Source organism: Uranotaenia lowii, chromosome 2 (assembly GCF_029784155.1).
Source record: "Uranotaenia lowii strain MFRU-FL chromosome 2, ASM2978415v1, whole genome shotgun sequence".
NCBI lineage: Eukaryota > Metazoa > Arthropoda > Insecta > Diptera > Culicidae > Uranotaenia > Uranotaenia lowii.
Window position 1 is genome coordinate 333043397 of NC_073692.1, and position 25258 is coordinate 333068654.

Here is a 25258-nt window from a genome sequence, read left to right on the forward strand (position 1 = left end):
CCGACAGACGGAACAGTCGAAGAACAGTGGTGTGGAATCAAGAATGCCTTTATCACGACGAGCCATGGTACTCTCGGTAAAGTTTGTGGAAGAAGAAGTGAATGGATGTCGGATGAAACTTGGAGGATGGTCGATGATCGGAGAAAGGCGAAAGTCGGAATTGAGCAGGCATGTACCGGGTCAGCCAAAGCAGCCGCCCGCTTACGATATGCGGAGCTGGAAAAGGCAGTTAAACGAGCTTGTAGACGAGACAAGAGAGCCTGGACAAACTCCCTAGCCGAAGAGGGAGAAAGAGCCGCCGCCAATGGAGATATCCGATTACTTTATGACATCTCTCGCCGCCTCAGTGGTGCAAGGACTAATGCAAGAATGCCGCTAAAAGACCGAGCAGGTCAGTTATTGACCGATCGAACAGATCAGCTCAAACGATGGACTGAGCACTTCGAACAACTCTTCCGAGTCACGAATAGCGATGGCCAACAGAATCTGCAGCTCGAAGCGCCAACAGTAAGTCGCATAAATGGCGTCAACTCGGAAGCGCCTTCGCTGGCTGAAATAGAAGCGGCAATCAAAAACATGAAATCCAACAAAGCACCTGGGATCGATTGCATCCCTGCTGAAATGCTGAAAGCCGACCCTGCCCTATCAGCACAAATGTTGCACCGTCTTTTCGCTGACATCTGGGATACTGCAACATTCCCGGCCGACTGGATGCAGGGTATCCTCGTAAAGGTCCCGAAGAAAGGAGACCTGACAGAGTGCGGTAACTGGCGAGGCATAACGTTGATCTGTACAACCCTCAAAGTACTCTGCAAAGTGATTCTGAACAGGATCCAGGAGAAAATAGACGCTACACTCCGACGGCAACAAGCTGGATTCCGATCTCGACGATCATGTGTGGACCACATCACTACGCTACGAATCATACTGGAACAAATCAACGAACTCCAGGACTCTCTTCTGCTGGTGTTCGTTGATTTCGAAAAAGCATTTGACCGACTGAACCACGAAAACATCTGGGCGGCACTAAGGCGACGAGGGGTCCCAGAGAAACTAGTCCATCTCATCGAAGCACAGTATGAGGCATTTTCGTGCAAGGTCTTGCACGACGGTGTCTTGTCCGAACCAATCCCGGTAACTGCTGGAGTGAGACAAGGATGTATTTTATCACCGCTACTTTTTCTAATCGTAATGGATGAGATTCTGATTGGATCGATTGACTGTGCACCGAACCGAGGATTGCCGTGGAATCCTTCAACAATGGAGCAACTGAACGACCTTGACCTGGCTGACGATATTGTTTTGCTCGCCCAAACACAACCAGATATGCAGAGCAAACTCGACGACCTCACCGAAAGTTCCAAGGCAGCTGGTCTCAAAGTCAATGTCGGAAAGACCAAGTCGATGGAGATCAACACAGGAAATCCCTCCAGTTTCATGGTAGCTGGGCAACAAGTTGAGAAAGTGGAATGCTTCCAGTATCTTGGTAGCCAGATTACGCCTGATGGTGGTACCAGAAAAGACATCGAAACACGGATCAGAAAGGCCCGATTTGCGTTTGCGAGTCTCCGAAACATCTGGCGCTCACGCCAGATCTCTCTACGAACAAAAATCCGAATCTTCAACTCAAACGTCAAATCCGTATTGCTGTACGGGTGCGAAACTTGGTGCACATATGCGGTAACGACGCGAAAACTGCAAGTATTTGTAAACCGCTGCCTGCGGAATATCATCCGCGCTTGGTGGCCTGGCAACTGGATCTCGAATGAGGAACTACATCGCCGGTGTCATCAAAAGGCGCTAGAAATCGAGATTCGGGAACGTAAGTGGAGATGGATTGGGCACACGCTGCGAAGAGATGAAAACGAGATTTGCAGAGAGGCGCTAGATTGGAATCCAGAAGGTCATCGAAGAAGAGGCAGACCCAGAAACTCGTGGCGGCGAAGCCTAGCCGCTGAAATCCGAACTGTCGACGAGAATCTTGACTGGGACCAGGTGAAGACGCTGGCTCCGGATCGTCAACAGTGGAGGTCTTTTACCACGGCCCTATGCACCGGAGGATCGGCGCGGGATCATTAAGTAAGTAAGTAAGTTTTATATTTTGGAAACACTAGTCAAAACAAAAAAAAATTGGTCAGTTATTGATTGTGTCATTTTTGTAAGCGACAGACGTGTCTGAGTTGATCTCTGTATTGTGATTCGTAAGGATCGTAAAATCATGACAATTACTCGATTTGTACTTGATTGAATCTGTGAATACATTAGCATTGATAAATGTGATTACAGCTCTTTGCGCAAATTATCAACAGGTGGTTCATGTAAACCTATCGAAACAATTTATCCGATACTGGTTGAATCCTCCCGGTACCATTGCCTAGCAGTGATTTTTCTAATTTTGTAGAAACATCTTGAATTGATTGAAATAGACAAACGGGTGACAATGAGGTCGAAATTGGTCATTGATATTTATGCATATTATTTTGCTCATGAGAATAAGACCAATTTGATGAACCAAAGTGTATACCTTGAAGAATGTGCATGTGTCTTGATTCAAATTATAAAAAAAAGCTTTATCTTTCTGCTATAAAATTTTCTGCTAAGTAGTAAATTGTATATATTTTATTCACGAAGCTACGGAGCAACATCTGCTGCTCGGATTTACAGCTTCTCCGATGTCATTGTCCTACGATTCTTTTATTCCTGCTCATTCATCCACTTGAGATGCAAACTTCAATTGTTTTCCAACTCGAGCAAGAAAAAAGAGTGAATCGAAGTCGGCCAAACAGAACAAGAAACAAGAATTTCGTTTTCCCGAGTCTTGTTTATTCCTAGTTGCATATGTATTTGTATCTTTATTTGTAGGCCATCCACCCGCCTAAGATGTCTAAGATGCGGCCACTTGTCGAATTCTTTTATCTGGTGTTGTGTTCCTTCAGTTTTTTTTTCTACGTTTCTTCCTTTCTTTCATCCTTTGTGTTGTGTTTGGTTTGCTGTTCTTGTTGTCTCTGAATTGCTTAATCGCGTATCGGTATGAAGCGGACCTGTGTTTGCCAAGTTTGCCAAGTTTGCCGCCGGAAGTTCGCTTTGCAGATTTCTTCGCTCTCCCACAATTGTGTAAAACGCAATTCAAACACTAGCAGCTGCATTCTTCTCTTTATCGGTTTACAACTTTAATCCTGGCGGGGCAGGCGTGGAAAACAGGGGGGTGTCAGCTGTTTTTCAAGTAGCCGGTTCTTGCTCAAAAGAAGTAATAAATAAAAAAAACTTTTCTTTTTTAAGTTTTTTTCTGGAGCATTTCTTGAGTGAATTGTGAATTGAGAGAAAGTTGGCTCGTTGAAATGTTCTAAAGAAAACACTGAATCTCAATCTTCCATTCAGCCAGGTTGTTTGCGTTTCTTGTCAGCCGGTGGAAATGTGAGCAATTCCCATGGAATAATTGAAAAGTGAGCTGACAGTTTTGCCTAGAAAACTTCTGCCCACAGGTAGCACTCTAATGATTATATTACAGCTAAGGTGGAACATCGCTGGTAGAATGTTTCGTGAGAAAAATTTTCCCCATCGGTTTTCATTTCCTGAGAATCGCAATTATTATTTTGCGTGCTACTTTTCAGGTTGAATCAGAACAAAAGGATACAATTTAAGAGTACAGGAATAAATTTCTGAATGCAAATTCTTGGTTGACTTTCCTAAACCCAGAGCCTAAAATCAACCATCCAAATTCCACTTTTCCCAATAGAGATGTCTAAAGCCAAAAAGCGAAAGTTATTCTAAGCCAATGTTTGCCCGAAAAGTGGCCCAAGTTTATTGGTAATAAAGTTGTTGATTGAATTAGCAAATTACTGACTCTCCGCTCCCGGTTGCCAAACGCCGGCCGATTGAATTTAATCTCGAGTTTGTATGTTCCCCACCCTACCCTCGTTGATAACTTGTCGATATCAATAATGCTTACTAAGGCTTGAATTCTAATGTAGGTACTGAAACGAAAACTTTTCTGACTAAACAAATACCTATGAAGTTGATCATCGTTTGCTCGGTGACGTTGCAAGTTTATGGCAAAACTTTGCTTCGGCTCTGGAATGTTACAGTTTGAGCTACTGTTAACCTACATTTGTAGATTAATCAATTTTTGATTTTCAAATATAAGTTTTGATATTGTTTCCTAGTGTTAAAGCTGCATATAATCGAAAATACACCACTTTTTATTAATTTTAATGAACTGAAATTTTTGTACGTCCTTTGAAAAATCCAGTTTGTATAATGTATAAGAAACGTATAAAAAATTTTTTTGAGAAATATACATACAAACTTTGTTAAACGTTTCATATACATACAACAATCATCGCATAAAACTCGATAAACAGCATTGACCCAGAGGTATGAAATATCATCGAATCCCAAGTGAATCGAAAATCTGATGAGTTTTTCTGAACACTTAGTGAATTCTGCCTCACACTTGGTGAATTTTTGTTCACAATGGATGAATTCTGCCGCACATCTGATGAATTTTGCTGCACATCTGGTGAATTTCGACACACTTCAGTGTGCTGTCAATGTGCTTTCCTCGCGTTTCAAATGAACGTTGCACATAGCTGCATTTACTTACCAAAGTAGAGGCAATATACATACACATTTTTAACATCTGGCTTAAGCGATAAGAAATATACAAATTGAACGATATTCAAAACCGTATTCGTACATCTTAAAAGTATGCGAGAGAGCGCAAGTTTTGCTTTCAATGCATTCAAACCGTTGCCTGCGACAATATTTGCTGCTTCTTTCCTTGAAAATTTTATAAACCATCTGATTTTTAGCAATCTGGTTGCACTGCTTATCTCAAAGAGAACAACAAGGTTGTTTTCTCACTTGAATCACGCGCGAGAGAACAAATATTCATAGCGAACTTTCAATTATATCCGATTTATATCGACTTTAAGTAACCATTTTTATGACTGTTTACTTATTTGGTAGTAATTGCGATTCGTCTTAACATTGTTAACGATTTGAGCTATCATTTCTCATGCGACTTTATGTTTGCTGGGTGGGTGTGAGGAAGATGTATAAGAGATTTCTTGGCTTAAAACTTAAACCCTCATGAAATTGAGTTTATGAATATAAATCCAGTAGCTAACAGCAAAATATGACCTAGGATCCAAAGCGGTTCTGCTTCATGACTCTAGAATCTCATTTACACATATTAGTTATTCTAATTAGGTTTGCTTGAATTTGCATTTTCTTTCATGAATTAAATTATGTTTAACTTTTACCGTTGAAGCTTATTGCAACTTATTTTTTTGATTATTATACACTCTTTAATCTTTTTGTAAATTTTTTGTTTATTTAGTTTAGCGACATTTCAATATTTTAGTTAATTTTGGTCGATCTAGGTCTTTAGCTTAATCTTCATAAAAAGCTAAAGCGCATTCTATACTACACCAAAATTCTAGTAAAGCTTAAATCTGGCTTTTTGGCTCTATCCTAGAAACGTCATCATGGCCATTCTTTTTAACTTTGATCAAATCATTATGCTGTAAAATTCTGGTCACCAAAACTTTTATAATGCTTTTATAAAACATGTAAACAATTTTTGTTTTTTTTTATTCCGTGAGTCCTCCGAGTTTTTTTTTTATTTTTCCAGCAACCATGATGGTTTATGAATGATGATTGTATTATTGAGATATGATCTGATAAAATAAATAACAGAAACCAATGTTTTAACCATGTTATGAGCATTTTTTCTACAGCCATTCAAGATTTTACGTAAAATGTGTATGAACTAGTATCTTACAATAAGTGCGGCTCGTCAAATCATTAGAATAAGGCAAATTTTAATGAAATGTTTATATTTAATGGGAATAAATAAAAATAAAAAAATCGCGAAAAACACTTTTCTATAAATATAATTAAAAAATATGGCATTATGACATCGCACACATTATGTATTTATTGAAAACAGGCCTGAAAAAATATTTTCAAATACTTGATATTGTGAATCCATCAACATGACGTCATTTTGGGCCCTTCGATTTTACAACCAACTTGGCGTTTGTCAATTCAATGCTTAATAGTAAGATAAATGGCTAATTAGTTTTATGATGGTTTTATGAGAGCCATAAAAATAGTAAAAATTTTACGCTTCTCTCGCAAGCCAACCCATTACACGCATAGGAAGAGTTTTTCATTTCTGAGTTACCAATCATTAGTACAGTAAACGAAGACAGACTTTTTGAATGAAATAAGAGATTAGTTGTAAAAGTCCGGTGGAATTGATACCATGAGTTGAAGTCGAATTTGATTGTCTAGCGCCATTTTGAAATCCAACTGTTCTAAGCTAAACTTATACTCGTATTAAACCCCCACAATATGGGTATTGGGTGAACAAGCTAAACTAGAAAAAATCGAATTTTGCAATCCAACGCCAACTTGAAATCAAAATGGCGGCATCCGCTGAACTTCAAAGTGCTGTAAATGATTACAACCGCATGAATCAATATGGGTATTTTGTGACAGGGCTAAACGAGTACAAGTCAAATTTAGCTATCTGATGCCACTTTAGATGGTGATTTCGGTGATCTTTGGAATTTGGAATTTCATTAAATTTGATTTTCAGTGATTTACAGCATTTATAAGATAAGCAGAAGCCGCCATTTCAAGATGGCGTCTGAAAGCGAAATTCGACATCTACTCGTTTAGCCCTTTTACTCAATACCCATATTTCAGGGGTTTCATGCAATTTTCAGACATTTGTCGTGTCCTGTTTAGACATATCGATCGAAAACTGTCGCCTAATTTTATTGCGGTTTTAAAATAAAGCACTGCGTGCCTTTATAAAACGTGCAAAAAAACTTGAAATCCACTTTTTAGATAATGTTTTATTGGAGTTTTTAAAGAGTATTCTGATCTCTTACTAAAAAACTTAAACAGTATGTTTAAGAAATAGCTGAAAATAGTTGAATCAAGAATCTAAACATTTCTCATGATCATTATAAAACAGTTATAAAACTAGCTGTAAATAAAATGCCATAATATTGCCATAATAAAATTTTCGAATACTAATTGGCGTAATCTGAAATTTGAATGAATTTATTCAAGTGTCCTCTTGACTAGCTTGATTGTTCACTCCTATTTCAAGCTGTCGCCTTAACCTGCGTGATCATTCTTTTAACAAAACCCCAAAGCTGCCTTCTCAATTTGTATTCCAATTCAGATCTCACGATATTCAAACATTTAATTCAAGTTGTTTCCTCAAAACGTTCCATGATTTGTTCTTACCACAAACTGTTCTTCCAACCCACTGGGTTTCTGTTTAGATAAAGCATTCAGGCTGTATTCGTCTTTCAGTCTAAAGCTATCCTCTTAAGGGGGGAGTAGGGTCTAACGTGTAAAAAAACACCATTTTCACGAATTTTTTTTAGAGCTATCGTTCAAACAAATGTATTCAAATTTTTTGCATTATACAAAGCATTGTTAAAAGAACATTTAGCAATTTTTTCGTAAAAAAATATTGAAAAATGAGCCGGTGACGGAGCACTTTCGAGGATGCCTTTTAGAAAACAGGATTTGCGGTGGACACTGTATCTCAGCACAGAATCATCTGAAGTCAAAAAATCAGAGCAAAATATTTTTAATAGATGTTTTTCTGGACCCCAACGATTTTATTTAGCTTAAAAAATTTTTTTTTTGAATTTTTGTGGCTGTTTGAAGGAAAAACTAAGATTTTTCACGAAAAAATACGCCATTTTTTATCTGTAAAATCTCCCCAAAGTAAAAAAATAGAAAATCGTTGGGGTTTGGTATTTTATATGTAGAAAATATGTTCCAAATTTGAAAAGAATCGGTGAAGTAGTTTTCAAATGACGATGTCCACGGACTTTAAAAATGTGCTTTCGAGAAAAACGCGTTTGTAGTTTCTGCTTGCAGTATTCTTGCAGTATTAGATAGGAGGAGATAAAGACCTATAATTTCTACAGTTTTGCTTCGATTGACTTGAAAATTTGACACAACATTCTCGAAATGTTTTGCAATGAGAAAATAAAAAAATTAAAAAATCGATTTTTTTAAAGTGTCAGACCCTACTCCCCCCTTAACTCGCTAAAGTTGTTACTTATACGTTCAGGCTATTCTCTCAATTTGCTTGAATTCTTAATAGCTCACAGGCTTTCCTCTCAACGCACCTTTCATTTTAATATTTTCCTCTCAACTCGCTCCAAATTTGCATCAATATGCTCTGGCGGTCCTTCCACCTCGCTTTCTCGTTTCAAGCTGTCCTCTCAACTCATTACAATTGTAATCAAAACGCTCAGGCTGTCATCTTAACTCGTCATTTAGTTTCAAGCTGTCCTCTCAAATCGCTTGAAATTCGTCATTCAATTCCAAACTGTCCTCTCAACTCTCTTGAAATCCGCGTCAATAAGCACTGGCGGTCCTTTTAAGTTACCATCCAATTTCAAGTTGTCCCCTCAACTCGCTTGAAATTGTATTCATAACGCTTAGGCTGTCCTCTCAGCTCGCCTTTTTATTTCAAGCTGTCCTCTTTACTCGCTTAAAATTTTCATCTGTATGCACTGGCGGTCCTCTCAACTCGCCATCCAATTTCATGCTGTCCTCTCAATTGGTTTGGAATTGGTAATAAAACGCTCAGGCTGTCCTCGAAACTCGCCTCTCAGTTTAAGCTGTCCTCAATGTAATGGCGGTCTTCTCAACTCGCCATCCAATTTCAAACTGTGCTCTCAATTCGTATATATATAGACACCTTAAGCTACTAGTTTTCTCATTATTCAGCATGAAAGAAAAAAAAATCCGAAAAAACATGCCTTAGGAAAACTGCTGTAATTCATATACTACACGTCCAAAAAATATTTGCTTTATGCATACGAAAGCTGAAGTTAATGTCTACATCATGAAGTCTAGAAATATTTTTTAAATTTTTTTTAATGAAAGGGTCACAAAAAGATCAAAAAAAGTGGTCTTAAAAACCTACTTTTCATTCGATTGCTAGTAAATACTGTTTGAGCGATGGGAGAGAAATTTTTCTTTTAAATTTTGAATTTCCATTCAATAATGTCGTTAATGTTTTTTTGTACCAAGTTATTTAGAAAGCGTTGTTTTGTCGAAGCACAAATTGACTATAAGTTATAACATCTCTATCTTTAGTCATCTACTCAGCATTGAAATGAAATAAAAAAGTAAACTTTCGACTTACCTCGATATCATGAAATAGCTCCCGCCCGCAGGAACCACCCCGTTCGTGGCGATCGCAGACATGGAAATGGCAGTCAACATAGTCTATTCGGTCGATGGCATTTCCCCGATGATGGCAGATCGCATCGAATCGGATTGCAGAGTTTCGAAGGTTTCGAAGGGCATGGGCGTTAAATTAGTTTGATTGGAATTATCGTGGGGAAAAAAGTAAAAGGAACAAAGTAAAATTGAATTAGTCAAAGTTTTTTTTTCATTCGTAGGACGTTGCTACTTTGTGATGTTCGATTGGGTGAATGGTGTGAATGTATGTATGAATGAGAGGATTCTATCGAGCGTTGGTCGACTTTGTATGGACCAATGTATGTTAATAATGAAAGCATGCATTTAAGTTAGCTCTACGGGATGGAACCTTTCTAATTGATTCAACAAAGTTTTTCAATTGATGAGATTGCTGGAATGAGCTGGTGATGCAGCTAGAAAAGCTAATGGAAAATGGTCTGGTGAAATGAGTCGTTTCAAAATCGATGAGCAGCAATCCAAAGTTTTGTAATTTTAACGATGGTCGTTCATTTTTCAGTTTATTACTTTTAGAATATATTAAAAATCGCTTCATCAGTTGAGGAATCTCCCACAAATTTAAAACCAAACTAAGCTGTAGCTCAACTCTTCTGATCAAATTAGATACCATATTTCATCACTCGATTCAACTTTCGTACAGACTGCGGAGCTTCAATAAAACAATCATCAAATATAACTCAGATGCTACCCTCTTGCTGGAATTCCTAAATGATTCAATATTTACCCACTACTCTCGTCTTGACAAACGCACCAGAATAGTTTTGTTCTGTCATATTTGCCAAGTTCGTTTACATTCTCCTGTCTCGGGGTTGGCAAATTCTCATGTTCAATGTCATGGAACTGGAGAGGTTCATAAATGTGTTGAACTTTCATATTATTGTGCTTAGAAGATTTTTTTAAGTTAAAATTTAAAAGTTATTTAAAGTTCGTCTAGCTTTGAACAAAAGGAACAAGTAAGCCCTAACACAGTCATATGAGTCATGATGAGACTTCAGCTAGAAGAGCAAATAATCCTCTCAATTTAGCCCCGCCATAATCGTAGACCTCCTCTTTCATCTGATTCAGCTGGTAAATACACACACAAGTAGTATATTTCAACTCAAAGACGAGATGTGGATGGGGGTGTTAATAATCCCATGGACCTACGACAATCTACACCGTTTTCGCCTTTTCCCGGGAAGTCGTTTTCCATTTGAAGAAGTTGTAAGAGATCCGGGCACTTTCTTTGAGAGGAAAGGATCCTTTGCTTATTCCAAAGCATATTTGAAGTTGTCTAACGTTTTTTCTCCTTCCTAGAATGCGTAACAGCTTCCTTCAGCGGAATTTTGGAAAAGGAGTCTGACTTTTGACACAAGATCAGCGTTTCCATTTTCAAGACCGTTTCTTTCGTGAAAGTGTACGATTAGAAAACGGGGTTTATTTTTAGTGGAGTTGTTTATCGAAAAAGCGAGGACCATGTGTGTGTGTTTGCGAGTGCGTGGGTGGGTGAGCAAATTTGCGTATGGAAGAGGTTTTTGCGAACAATATCCCCATTTATAGTGCTTTAAGCCAAAAATCCTCCAGGGGAGCGTACGACGGTGAAGGCTTGAGTTTGTGATGTTTTCGGTTTCGCTACCAGTAGTCTGTAGGAATATTTTCGGTTTATTTGTGTTTTTTTCCTTGCTTCAGCTCTTCACTCAGAATGGAACCAGTCTTTGCCTGATGTAGGACCAACCCTACGCATAGACAGCTTGGAAAGCTTTTGGCTGCAGGCTCTATGCGATGCGAGGCGCTTAGATAAACATTTATTCGGGAGATTGTTTGTCGAAATCAAAGCGTGTGTGGAGCAAATGTTCGCGTACTTTGCGAGCACTGACGAGCCTCTTCTTCGCATTCTCGACAAATTTCTGCGTATTAGGGTGGTTCAAAAGGAATAGATATAGTTTCATAAATTTCCGTAGACAAAATCAAGCCATTATCTCATGTTTGATCAAATGTTTATCAAATTTGTTAAAATTGTTTCCTTGACCTTGACGTTAAAAATCATGAGAAAAATACACACCAAACAAAAACAGGTTCTTATGAAGAACCACCTTAAGACGGGTGATGGGCTCAGATGTTCAAGTATTAAAAACCTAACCAGGATGCGTGGTATTGAGCAAGCTCAGGATGAAACTGGATTGCGTTTAAAGGTTTATCAATGAAAAAGGTGAACATTTTTATGCGATTGAAATGTTGCTTCAGATTAAATCAGCTGCAGGTAAAAATGTTTCGAAGTGATCAAAAAATAGCATCAATATTCACATAGTGTTCGCAAGTAGGGTGGTAAGAACAGTGTTTGAAGTTTAAATTAGTTGATTAGTAAGATAAATTGTTGTATGATTTTAATCGCCGTAATTTTTATGATTATAATTTTAATGGCATGTGCGGCAGAATGAAAACTGGAGTGAATTTATTTTATAGAAATGTGAAAGAAAGGTTGATAGACAGGCATTAGTGCGCCAATAGGAGAAAGCTTGATAGGTGTTGAAATTCTAGGCTAGAGGGCATGTTGATGAAAAGCTCCCTAGCAAGTAGCTAGTGAAGAGCAAAGGCGGGAGCAATTCATGGGAGCTCCTTCCATCTTTCCTTTTCTTTTTATAGAATCAAAAATATTAATCACAAATACATAATTAAAATTATATAAAATCTACAAGTTGAATTTGACTACATTCAAACTAACTATCACTACATACAGTGAGCGAAACAAGTTTTGTACCATAATTCGTGTAATTAACATTGTGTATTGCTTGTTAAAATTTGAATATTTGAAAATCGTCGAAATTTTTTTTCTAAAACTTGTTTAAGATTTTACAACGTAGCAGTTTGATAGAGTATTATAGCTCAAATGTCAAACTTCTTAGTGCTAGTGGAAAATCTCTAAAAAATCTTTTTCAAAAGCTTTGGAATACTAGAAATCGCCTAGAACCCTCTCATGGAGATTTTTTCCGAGTAAAATTATCAGATCAAGAAATGAATTTACTATAGCAACCGGAAATTTTTCGATCCCAAAAGGTGTCCAAAAATAAGCGTAAATAAACATGTCAAAAAACTGACTCGCCTTCAACGGAGTTTAGTCCTGGATCACTCTAGGCCAAAGACATTCTATTGTACGACACTAAGTATATAACCTTCACGAATCGAAACTTTCATTGTTGTTAGTTTAAAAATGCAATTCAGCAAATCTTTTATATTGAAACTCAAATCTTGACACAAATCCCTACCTGAAGCATAGGTTGTTATTACAAAGGGTAACTTTAAAATGTTCAGGATTCGAAACCAACAATTTTAACTCCAAAACTCATGCACTGAATTGAATTGAATTTTATATATAAACAAGTTGGGAACCATGTGAGATGTGTTCAAAACTCACAATAAGTAGTTAAAAAAAACCTATTATCTCTTATAACTATTCTTTTTTATTTAAAAAATCGTGTATGTTATTATATATTTAGTATATGAACTAATATGAAATATTCTCTCAGAAACCAACTTAAGCCTCAATTAATTTTTATATCTTGAAGAAGAAACCAATTTAAGGCTCAATTAATTTTTATATCTTATTCAATGCTGAAGTTCACATTCGAAAGGGTTGAGATAAATTACACAAGGCCACAAAATTCACATTTTCTAAGGTGCAAAAAATTTAAGAACTTATTTTGATTAATTTGGGTGCCCTGAACCCAAATGTGCAATTAGTTTTTTTTTCTATTAGCTTTAATTTTTTAAATTCCTTCTGAAAATAGGTATACAAAATCTCATAAATTTCTGTATTTTTGAACAAAACCTATAAAAATTGAAATAAAGGTTTTGATTCAGCTATCATCTATCCTCAAGACCGCAAGTATTTTCAACTTCTGCGAAAAAAAAGCTATAGAAGATTTCAATTTGTTTTCTTTACTCTATTTTGTAATAAACGAGAGTTTAAACGAGTTTTTTGAAAAGTTTTAAATCAAATTGAATTGATATAAACATCAAATCGTTTTGCAGAATATAACAAATTCGTTCAAATAAGTAACACCCTTTTACGAACTTTCTTCAGTAATGTCAGTAATATTATGTTCTCAAGTTTTTTAAAACTGTACAGTTTTACTTTTTTATGAGTATTTTTAATTTTCTTCATTTAAATATGATTCCTAAAATGAATGAAGCATCATAAACTAATTTAGAACATCAGATTTTACTCCAATTTCAACTTAGCTCCATTTAAAAACTCATTAACATAATATCACCAAAACTAGAGATGGCAGACAAAATCTGACAAAAGATGAGAATTTAGGACACCGAAATCTACCAAATTTTAAAACATAGTCTTCAAAATAATGTTTCCTTGAGACATCAATTAAATTTTTTAAATAGTGTTTTGGAAATGGTTAGATGGTTTTATTGAAAAATTTTCCTTCTATATTGTTTAAAAATTTATCTTCTTCATCTGCATATTTTGTTTTAATATTGAAATTAATTAACCTTTTTTTACAACATAGTTTTCTGAATTTTACCGAAAAATATTATTCAAAAATTTTGTTTTAAAACACTTTTTTATTTGTTCGTTATATGTTAAATAGGTTGGTCTGCGATTTTTAATAATGAATTTTTGTGTTTTGGAAAAAAGTCTTTTGCGAAGCCTTTTAATCTAAATTTTTGATAGTTTTGTGTACATTCTGTCCCTATCAGGACCCAATTATTCAATAGATGGCAACAAAGAATTTAGAGCTTGAAATTTCAGATTGCATAACTTGGGCTCGATAATTAAAAATGTTTAACCTATTTTTTATATATTAAATAATCTTGAATCGATGATAATTTTTAAAATTAATATATGAAAAGTTCAAAAAATGATTTAAAGCAGCTATAAAGCTAAATTTCAACGGGCAATGTTAATATTGAAAATGCTTTGAGCTTTTACAACAAAACTGGGAGTTCTTATTTTTATTTCTATCAATTCCATATTTATCTTTCAAGAAATCGCCCACTATACAACCTGTACATTGTCAATATATTCCTTCAATGATGAATTGAACATGTTGTTTTATAAATCCTAAACATAAATAAAGATGATCGATAATCAACAAATATTATCATTTTCTGAACAATTTTCAATCGTGAGTAATTTCTAGCCTGGTTTGAAACCTATTTTACATTTGGGGTATGATTTCTTTTTAAATCTGGTATGATGGCGTGATAATTCTATTTCTGACTCTTATGTCCGAAGTTTTTAATTTGAGTTTTATTCTAAATCTCAATTGGCATTCAATTTCTGATGTTTCTAAAATTTTGAATCTAAATTTGTAAACTTCCATATTTGTAGCTGTTTTAATTCTGTTTTTAAACAAATTTCTTTCAAAATAAAAACTATCATTTTATATCAATTAAAATCAATAAATCATTTCAAAACATTGTTTCTAATTGACTTTGAATCTTATCAGTGTTATCTAATTTTGATGCTGGGCAAAGAATCACACAGGTAGTTTAAAATGCTGTCGATAACAGAATGCCCTAACTCACATTATTTCAACATCTATTTGTTTCTTCTTTATAGTAATATTCCGGAGCACTCCGAAACAAACAACAGGATGAAGAGAGTTGTTCCAAAAAATCACCAGGTAATGATGGAATACCCAAAGAGTTTTATCACAAAGCGTTTGATATCATTCATCGACAGCTGAACCTTATCATCAATGAAGCTTTAAGAGGTAACATTCCAGAGAAATTTACAGAAGGAGTTGTGGTTTTGTGTAAAAAGAAAACTAATGATGACACTATGAAGGCATATCGTCCAATATCTTTACTGAACTTCGACTACAAGCTACTAGCACGTATTTTGAAACAGCGCATGGAGAAAGTTATGTTAGAAAACAACTTATTGAACGTAAACCAAAAATGCTCAAATTCCGATAAAAATATTTTCGAGGCTGTTCTCGCTATTAACGATCGCATTGCAGAACTTAAATGTCGTCGCCGTTCTGGTAGATTGGTTTCATTTGACTTGGATCACGCCTTTGATCGTGTGGACAAACAATTTCTCTTGGGTGTGTTAAGAAATATGTGTTTTAACCCGGGTTTTGTGTTCCTACTTGATAAGATAATGTCTTCGTCTCGTTCAAAAATTCTTATTAACGGAAATCTCAGTCCTATGTTTCCCATTCAAAGATCTGTACGCCAAGGCGATCCCTTAAGTATGCACCTGTTTGTCCTTTTCCTACATCCTCTCCTTGAAAAACTCCTCTCTATTTGTAACGATCCCTTGGAGCTGGTAGTGGCTTACGCAGACGATATTTCCATCATTGTGGTTGATGATAGAAAACTTCCTTTTATCAAAGAAGCTTTTGAAAACTTTGAAAGATGTTCTGGTGCCATGCTCAACACACGCAAAACCGTATGCATCGGAGTTGGAGTCACTCCAGAGAATACGGCCAATGTAAATTGGATGACATTTGAAGAAAGTGTAAGAATTCTAGGAATAACTTTTTTCAACTCTCACAAGCAAATGATTGACTACAACTGGGATAATGTCATACGGAAAACATCTCATCTGATGTGGCTTTTCAAACCGCGTTGGCTTAGTATTCATCAAAAAATTGTTATAATCAACACTTTCGTTACATCTCGTCTGTGGTTTGTGGCATCAATAATAAATATGCCAAATTCAGCAATTGCCAGAATCACGTCCCAAATTGGCCAATTTATATGGGACAGGTATCCAACTAGAGTAGCTATAGAACAACTCTGTCTTCCTTTTGAGAAAGGAGGCTTAAATTTGCATTTACCAAGACAAAAAAGTAAAGCCTTATTAATCACCCGTTCTTTGCGTAGCTGGAATTCTACACCTTTCGCAAACTGCTTCCAAGTTCAAATGGAAAATCCTTCAAATCTTAAAGGTATTCCGGCTCTTTACCCCTGTTTGAAAGTTATTGCCAAAGAAGTCCCGTATTTGCCACCACAAATGATAGAGTCGCCATGTGCCTCTTCGCTCCATAACTTCTTTAGGAGCAAGCTTGAAGTTCCAAAGATCATGCAAGAACATCCTGGAATCGAATGGACGAGAGTTTGGAGAAACTTAAGATGCCGAAACCTTACACCTTCTGAAAAATCTACTTACTATTTGTTGGTGAATCGGAAAATTCCTCACGCTGGTCTTATGTTTCGCACCGGCCGTGCCATTACCTCTTATTGTAGTACCTGTCCAAACATCGCCGAAGACCTGGAACATATGCTGTCGACGTGTCCGAGAATAGCCCACTTGTGGAACCATCTTCAGTCAAAATTAAACGTAATTTTATCTCGAAGTACATCATTCCACATGGTTGCTATACCAGAGCTAAGAAATACAAGAAGATCACAAAAGAGCAAGGCTCTGAAAATGTTTATAACTTATATAAACTTTCTACTAGATGCCAACAATAGTTTAAATGTTCAAGCATTAGATTTTGTTCTGAGTTGTAATTGTATGTAGTATGTAGTTGTATGAAATTTATAGTCCAAATAAAAGTTTTTACAAAAAAAAAAAATCTTATCAGTGTTATCTAATTCTGATGCTGGGCAAAGAATCACACAGGTAGTTTAAAATGCTGGCGATAACAGAATGCCCTAACTCACATTATTTCAACATCTATTTGTTTCTTCTACCCAAAGCGCTCTAGCTTTGACCTGTCCAACTGTGAGTCAAGGTTGCCGAAATCACAGACAAATGTGTGATTTCACAGAATTTTGAGCCAATTTTCATCACAGAATCTGTGTCACAGAACACAGAATTTTGGAAAATTCACGGATTTCACAGAATTTTTGAATTTGTAAAAATTTTCCAAATTATTATATTTTTGGCAAATATGAAATATAGATGGCTTATTTTAAATTTAAAAAGTATTATAAAAATTTTAAGGTTAATTGATTTTTCTCAACTAAAATGTTACAAAATACCCAGTTTATCATGAATTTTTAATTTCATTAAAGAAAATAGCATCACAGAAAACTATCACAGATTTTTTTTTTTTTGTTAATTCTTTATTTGAAACGGCTCATACCTTTAGGCTTTAAGGAGCCAAACTCTTTTTGTTTTTTTTTTTACAATAGTTTGCTTACTTCTAGTTCACTTTTTTTTAAAGAAAAGAAAATAGATAGGGAAATATGAAAATAAAAAGAATTATAGACGAAGATCAATAGCTTTAAGGAAAAGATATATTTCGAACATGTAGTCCAAGTCTATCACTGCCAGCACATCTCTCACTGGAACATAGGGTGGTTTTCCTCGGGCCCGAAGGGAGTCTATGAAATTCGTTCTAGCGACAAGATGGACCTCGCACGACCAAACAATATGCTCGATGTCGTGGTAACCTTGGTCGCAACTACACAAATTGCTGCCAGCAATATCAAAACGATAGAGTACCGCGTCTAAGGAACAATGATTGGACATGAGACGGGAAAATATACGAATAAAATCCCGACTCAGGTCCAATCTATTAAACCATGGTTTAAGGCTTACCCTTGGGATAATCGAGTGCAGCCACCGACCATCCTCATCCTCGTCCCATTTGCGTTGCCAGTTGACAAGAGAGTTTCTTCGAACTAAAAAGTAAAATTCGTTGAAGGCGATTTCACGCTGATACGTGTCGCCTTCCATCGCCCCCACCTTTGCCAGAGAGTCTGCCTTCTCATTACCCTCTATCGAGCAATGAGAGGGAACCCAAACAAAGGTGATGGTAAAGCGACGTTTTGATAAAGCACTCAAACTATCCCGTATCTTCTCGAAGAAGTATGGCGAGTGCTTTCCCGGTTTTATTGAGTGAATTGCTTGAACAGAACTCAGACTATCCGTTACAATAAAGTAGTGCCCGACTGGCCTTGAAGCGATACTGTCCAAAGCCCAATGAATTGCTGCTAACTCTGCTATATACACAGAGCATGGTGACTCGAGGCTGTAAGAGGCGCTAGATATTTCGTTGAACACTCCAAATCCTGTTGATTCCTCTATAAGTACTATCACAGATATTTTCGGTAAAATCATAGAAAGTCAAATTTTTTTTTCTCAAAAACACAGAATTGAAAATTCTACTTAGATTCTATAAAATTTGCCGGAATGCAAATTCAGATTAATATTTATAATCTTATCAGTAAAACTTAGTATTTCTAAAGCTTGTGAGATGGAAATACATGAGTAAAAAATGATTTGAGAAATATATTTACTTCATCGTTGTGCACTTTTAAGGTCAACCAAACGAGTTGAAATTTGGCATGTTAGATGAAACATTTGAATACCACAGCACTGATTTTTTTTGTTTCGATTATAGTCGTTTTACCGTCATTATGGCATTCGCGACTTTATCAACGTTGCAGTTGGCGGACAGTTATTTGAAAACTTATCCGGTATAACTGTGTTCGATGTTTACTCTTGGGATCGAACTCGCGGGCATCGGCTCAGGAGACAACAGACTTGCCAACTGAGCTATATCACAAGCCTGTGGGCCAGTGATATAATTTTTAATTTTATTAACGTAATGGAATTATCTTTTAATAAATACAAAATTATGATGACATTTTCTTCATTTTAAGCTTGTGTTTAAAAGTTTTTCATTTTCATTCAAAATTTAACAAATCCATCAATAAATGTACAAATTTCAACATTTTTCGATACCGTAAAAAACTTTACCCAGTATGACAGATTAGCTTAATGATAGCACCTACAAAATTTTTACTGGTTTGATCATCCTATTCCAAAACTGTTGGTGTAAAAATATTTTTCGAACAACCACCAATTTGTTTTAAAAAATTTTTTCATAATTCAGCTACCTGCCTGGGGTAAGATGCAACAAAATGTAAATCAAAGAGACAACTTGTAAATCTCGTTTCCATATAATCGAATATAATTATTTTGCATCACGCATTTGTCAACATTGAAATTTCATTCATCTAAACATTTATTTTTATGATTTCAGCTAGAAGAATTTTTTGAAGTATTTTTTGCCCCTGAATGTATGCAAAATCCTTTTGTTCAGAAAAAAAAAGTAAAAATTAGTTTTAACAGAACCAGAAATCATGCAATTGGTGTTTTTATGCCTAATGGCTTTTACGGCATCAACAATTTATCATAACTTTAAAATTACGTTCATTTTCATTCGATTTCTCATTAAAATCAAAGTTTGTTGCAACTGAAGAAACCAATAATTTTTCTGACTACGTCAGTTTGATGTCCCACTAACCTTGAAACTTTTGATGCATCTGTGGACGTGAGTTTTTTAGAAGCCATTGAAGTTGAAAAGTGTAGCATGTTGCCCCAGTTGACGGTACTCTTGAATTTTTTTTACTAGTTCGTCAAAATTTGATAAGGAATTTGAAATTTTGAGTTAAGAGAAGAACAATTCGCTTGGCATTTTTGGAATCTCTTGGGAATGGGGATTAAACCCAGAAACCCCCCCCCCCCCCTTCCCCTGTTCCTACGGCCATGATCTGAGGTATCACAAAATAACTTTCTTTTTTACACGCTTGTCACCCAACGAAAATCATACTAAAATTTTCTGGACTGGAGTTGAAAAATAAACTAGGACTTAATTTGATAGCTTCTTATTTCGACTTGATCGGTCAGGGAACCCTCATCCGTCCCTGAAATGTTTACCCGTTACAATCCCTGGAGTGTCAATTGGACACTCCTGACTAACCAATACATATATCTTTCTTGATTCTCAACCGTTTTTTCTACGAAAATTTTAATTTTGAAAACCTTGTGATGTTTTCACAAGGTTTTCCATATATGTTTTCCACACATATATTACAACACAATTTTCCGTTATTCAAAGTCTTAGATAAAAAAATCAGTTAGTAATCAGTAGATCAGCTAAAGTATGCTTAAAAAAACCCGGATAAATCTTGATATGATAATTGGAAAGTTGACGTAATTTGGCACATTTTTGCATTTTTTGATTTTCAAAATACGAAACACGAGAAACTCTCTTCTCAACTGGCAGCGAAATTGGGACGAGGATGAGTTGGATCGATGGCTCTAACCCATTATCCCAAAGATAAGTCTTAAACCCTGGTTTAATAGATTGGACTTGAGTCGGGATTTTATTCGAATATTTTCCCGTCTCATGTCCAATCATTATTCCTTAGACGCGGTACTCTATCATGTTCATATTGCTGGCAACAATTTATGTAGTTGTGGCAAAGGTTACCATGATATTGAGCAAATTGTATGGTCGTGTGAGACCCACCTTGTCGCAAGATCAAATTTTATTGAGTCCCTTCGGGCCTGAGGGAAACCACCTAATGTTCCAGTGGGAGATGTGCTAGCTGTGGTAGACTTGGATTACATGTTTGAAATCTATCTTTTTCTTAAAGCTATCGATCTCCACCTGTAATCCTTTTTATTTTCATTTTTCCCTTTCTGTCTTTTTTGGTCTTTAAAAAACTGTTAGTCTTATGCAATCAATTTTAAAAATCAATTCGAGTTTGACTCCCTCAAACCTACTGGTACGGGCCGTTTCAAATACATAATTGTTAAAGAAATACGAAACACAGAATTTTTGGTGAATTTTCAATGCAATTGTCGCTGTTTATCGAACCTTTTTCAATTTGCAACTTATCAGCATTTCTCAGATTTAAATTCAACTTCGAAATGGATTTTGAGTATATTAACGAGATATTTCAGTAATAAACTTATATTCATCAGAAAAGTAATTTCATATTTACCAATTCTATTGGTGTCATCACATTAGCGATGCAACTCTTTACAAAAATATGATAATTAAAAATGTAACATATTGTCTGAACATTCACAAGTCAGCGCAAACTATCGCTAGCAGCTGCCTGTTAATTCCGAAATTGAACAAATCATAAGATTGTTCGAACCAGTTGAGAAGAAAACGTCAATAATGCTGAACCTACCTACTTTTTCTAATTTTGATACCGACGGATGAGCGAAAACAGACAGAAACCCTACATTCCGCGTAAATATTCTGGATTAACTTTTAGTTTTAAATTTATCATATTTGTGTTAAGTATTGCAGCGCTAATGTCATTACTCCACTAGAATCGGTATGAAATTTCATTCTTGGTAAAAATATATTTGTTGCGAAAAACTTTCGGGAATTTTCCTCAAAATCCAATGCAAAGTTGAATTTAAGTGCAAGAAAATCTGAGAAGTTGCAAATTTACATAAATTTCGAAAAACGAATTCCTTTAAAAATTCGTCAAAAATTCTGTGTTTCGTATTTTGAAAATCTAAAGATGCAAAAATGTGCCGAATTACGTCAACTTTTAAATCCTCTTTTCAAAATGTATTTGGTATCAGCTGACCCGGTATGCTTTGCTACTCCTTTAAAAAATAAATGAAATTTTCTTTAATTGTTTTGTGAGCATGATTTGAAATCAAATAACAACAAAGATCAAAAGTCATCGCTAACAATAAGCTGAAGTTTGGAAATGCAATACAAAGCCGACATAAACTAATTTTCATAAACTATCTTAATTCGTTTTCAAGCTTTCAAATTTTAAATTAGTTTTTATAAGCATCATAAGTTCTTCAATAAATTAATTGATATAAATTCTCAACCCTCTCCTTCTTCCAATGCAGAAAGGGCTTACGGGCTTAACTTTAGATTTTTAATATCTGAAAAATGTAACATGGCACATTTTGCTCCATTTGTTTGAGAGGAATTTTCAAGTCAAATATGTCAAATAAAGTATGAATAAAACCTGCTTCTTTCTACGCCCTGAGAAGCAAGGGTTTCAAATTATTCATACGCAAGCAACCTATCATATTAAATATTGACCGATTTATGCAAAAAAAAAAAGAGTAAGGAAGGCCTCTTAGCCTTCTCATCCCCCACGGCTGGAGCTGTCCATTTGTTTGGATAATTTCTCGGGATATGCAAAAAATTGTATGGAAGCACTTCTTCTGTATCGTCAATTTAAAGCTCCTATTGCAAGAAAGGAATAATTCCAATTATTCATAAAAATATTTCCATACCGGGCCAAATTTGGTTCCATTTGCTTGGTTAGTTTCCTAGTCGAGTTATGCAAAAACATGTGAGAGAGTCTCAACTCCTCTATCTATCTCTCAATTGGATGGAGAGGTGAGTACTTAATATTTTTAGAAATATTTCTTGTACTTGAATTCCCCTCGATGCCTTATTTGGTTTCATTTGCTAAATTCAATCTCATGCTGTGCGAAAAATTTGTATGGAAGCCCCTTTTTCCCATTTATATCCCCCGCATGAAGAAGGGAGGAGCCTCAATTGTTCATACAATAATTTTTCGTATTCAATTACCCTCCCATACAAAATTTGGTTCCATTTGCTCGATAAGTTCTCGAGGTCAGTGTAAAAATTGTATGAAAGCTCCTCCCCGATGGTAGAATGGTAAACTCTCAAAAAATCATATACACATTTTTTGTATTCAAATACCCTTACATGCCAAATTTGATTCCATTTGCTTGATTAGTTCTCGAGTTATGTAAAAAATTGTAAGAGAGCCCCCCCCCCCCTCCCTTTTTTATATCTCCCTGTTGCGAGGTTTAGGAACGGCGAAGGTCCGGGATCGTAATTAAAAATGCATTTACCGAACTTGCGGGCGCGGGGTCAATGACTGGTTCAATATGGACATAGCCAAATTTTCCACTTGGGCACCTTATTATTTTCGATTTAAATATTACCGGATCTCGCGGAATAAGTGCAAACACCGTGTTTAGGGGAAGCAAAACATGCACTGTTTGTTGGAATTTTAACTTTTAATCTACTTTAATTTATTTTAAAATATATGCGTTTAAATTTAAATCTACGGAAGCACGGATACGAGATATCTTCGGATGGTTTACCCAGACTGCTGCTCGGGATCCAAAACGGCGGGCTCCAAACTTCGGCTGGAGCTCGGCTGCACACAATAGATAGCGTCACGATCGTTTTGGGCGAAATATTTCCCACCCATTGTTTTCCACCTATTGTTGGGTGATAATCGATAGTTGGCGTCGCGACTACTCACAGCATCTGACTACCAATGAATTTTGTAGCGACGAGGGGTTTCGGTATTCAACACCCCCCACTGGGAAAAAGGGAGCGGTATCAAACCATCATAGAAACATTTCCCGTACCAAAATACACTCCCATGCCAAATTTGGTTCCATTTGCATGATCATTTCCCGAGTTATGAAGACTTGTTACTTTTATTTGAGAGACCCCCTCTTCCCTTCCAGTGAGAGGGAGGGGTTCCAAACTATTTTAGGAACCTTTGCCGGTCTCAGAAGATTCCACCTGTCAAGTTTCCCGTAAAAGGGTTCAGTAGTTTTCGAGTCAGAGAGATAGACAGAAAAAAAAATTTTATATCTTAAGATGACTTGAACAATTTTGACAGTTCATTGATTGAAAAGTACGGCTTCAAACCCTTTTTTTTTACATTTGTTGTGGTCATGATCATTAAAAAAACTTAAAAAAATATATATCCTTGTATGCATCGTATAGCTTTCACTTTCAGCTTTCAAGAACGCCATGTGAATTTTTTAAGCAGTCTTCAACATTTGAGTTACATCACGAGGTTTTAAAATCTATAAATATTGTAAAAATCGTTTGAAAAACAAGAGAGATACATCGATATTAAGCGAGGAGTGTATTGAAAATAAAGTTCTGATTAGGGAGTTTTTTCCTGGACTTTAAGGGTGTGTCCATAAAAAAATGATGCAAAATTAAAGATTCCATGAACTAATTGAGCGTCCCCGAATTTTTTTTTATTTGGATGCACGCGAATAAAGTTACAATCCTTCGAACTTCCAACAGTGTCATATTGACACTCAAAAGCGGATTAGGAAAAATCTTATGAAATTTTTTAATTGTTTCACAGCAACAGCATTGAAAAGTATTTTGCAAAACCAATTTAAATTATATTCCAGATACCTTTTTACGCACATGACGTGCGTTCTCTGATGTTCCTTCTGCTTTTTATGAAGCTTGAACCCAATTCAAAAGGCCGTCAGCCTATACATAGTTACAAGTTGTGGTGCCTCATTCGTATGTATCGCAAAGCAGCGAAATAAGCAGTTGTCATAATGAGACGTCGAGGACGACTTTCGTCAAGGCCAGCCACTCGGTGAAAAGCCCCTGTGATGTGTAAGTGTGTGTTTGTGTTTGTGCGTTGTTAACGATATATGGAACAGTACGCTCGCATAAACGCTCTATGTGTTCTTGACTTAATTGCTTATGACAGCCCATTATTACCTGGACGCCTAGAATATACTCGGTAGGACTCGTAAAATGCTTTCAGTATAAGTTCACACAGATGCTGACAACATAAAATCACAGAGAACAGACATCGGGCCCCGAACAAAAATTTGTTGAAAACGTGTGTGAGAATACCCACCTAAGTTTCAAACCAAATTCGTAAGTGGACTAACATCCATAAGATGTCGCTACCAGTACACATATTTTTCCATTTTTTCGACACGCTTAGAAATTAATACTCATAGCTTATCTCAAATGAGGCCATTGCAATGTATGAGAGTAATACAACTTTTTGTGTAATAAATTTTAAGAACATCTTGATTTTCAAAACTGCAAATCATATTTCAATCATACTTTAATCGCTGGCATATGTCCCAGCATATGTTCTATATTGTTCAATAAATATTGGCGCTGAATTGAAAGTTGAATTCCAAGTTTTAAAGTATGTCTGTCAGTAAATAGTTTTCTAGAGCAGAGAATGTGAACATAAATGTTATAATTGTTAATTATGGGTCGGTATTCCGGTGGATGTTATCTTGTAACTCATGTTTATTAATAACTTTATTCATTTCTACTGATTACTAACCCTGAGTTACAAGTCCTCATCTATCGATCTCAGGTAACATCAACCAGAATATCGAGCCATAGTTTACAATTATAACATTTATGTTCACATTTTCTGTTCTAGAAAACTGTTAACTGATAGTAAAATCCCAACACATACTTTAACACTTGGAATTCAACTTTCAATTCAGCGCCAAAATTGT

The 25258-nt window shown here is 35.8% G+C and overlaps 1 protein-coding gene across 8 annotated transcripts in view; it reads right to left on the reverse strand.

Annotated features, from left to right (window-relative positions):
- The window catches only part of LOC129748030 (solute carrier family 12 member 4), a 780735-nt gene that overhangs the window by 277356 nt on the left and 478121 nt on the right, over positions 1-25258 (reverse strand). For all 8 annotated transcript variants that reach the window (XM_055742491.1, XM_055742493.1, XM_055742490.1 and 5 more), the window contains one exon: positions 9200-9282. In XM_055742491.1, coding sequence (XP_055598466.1) covers positions 9200-9282 — 83 coding nt within the window. The remainder of the gene's footprint in view (positions 1-9199; positions 9283-25258) is intronic.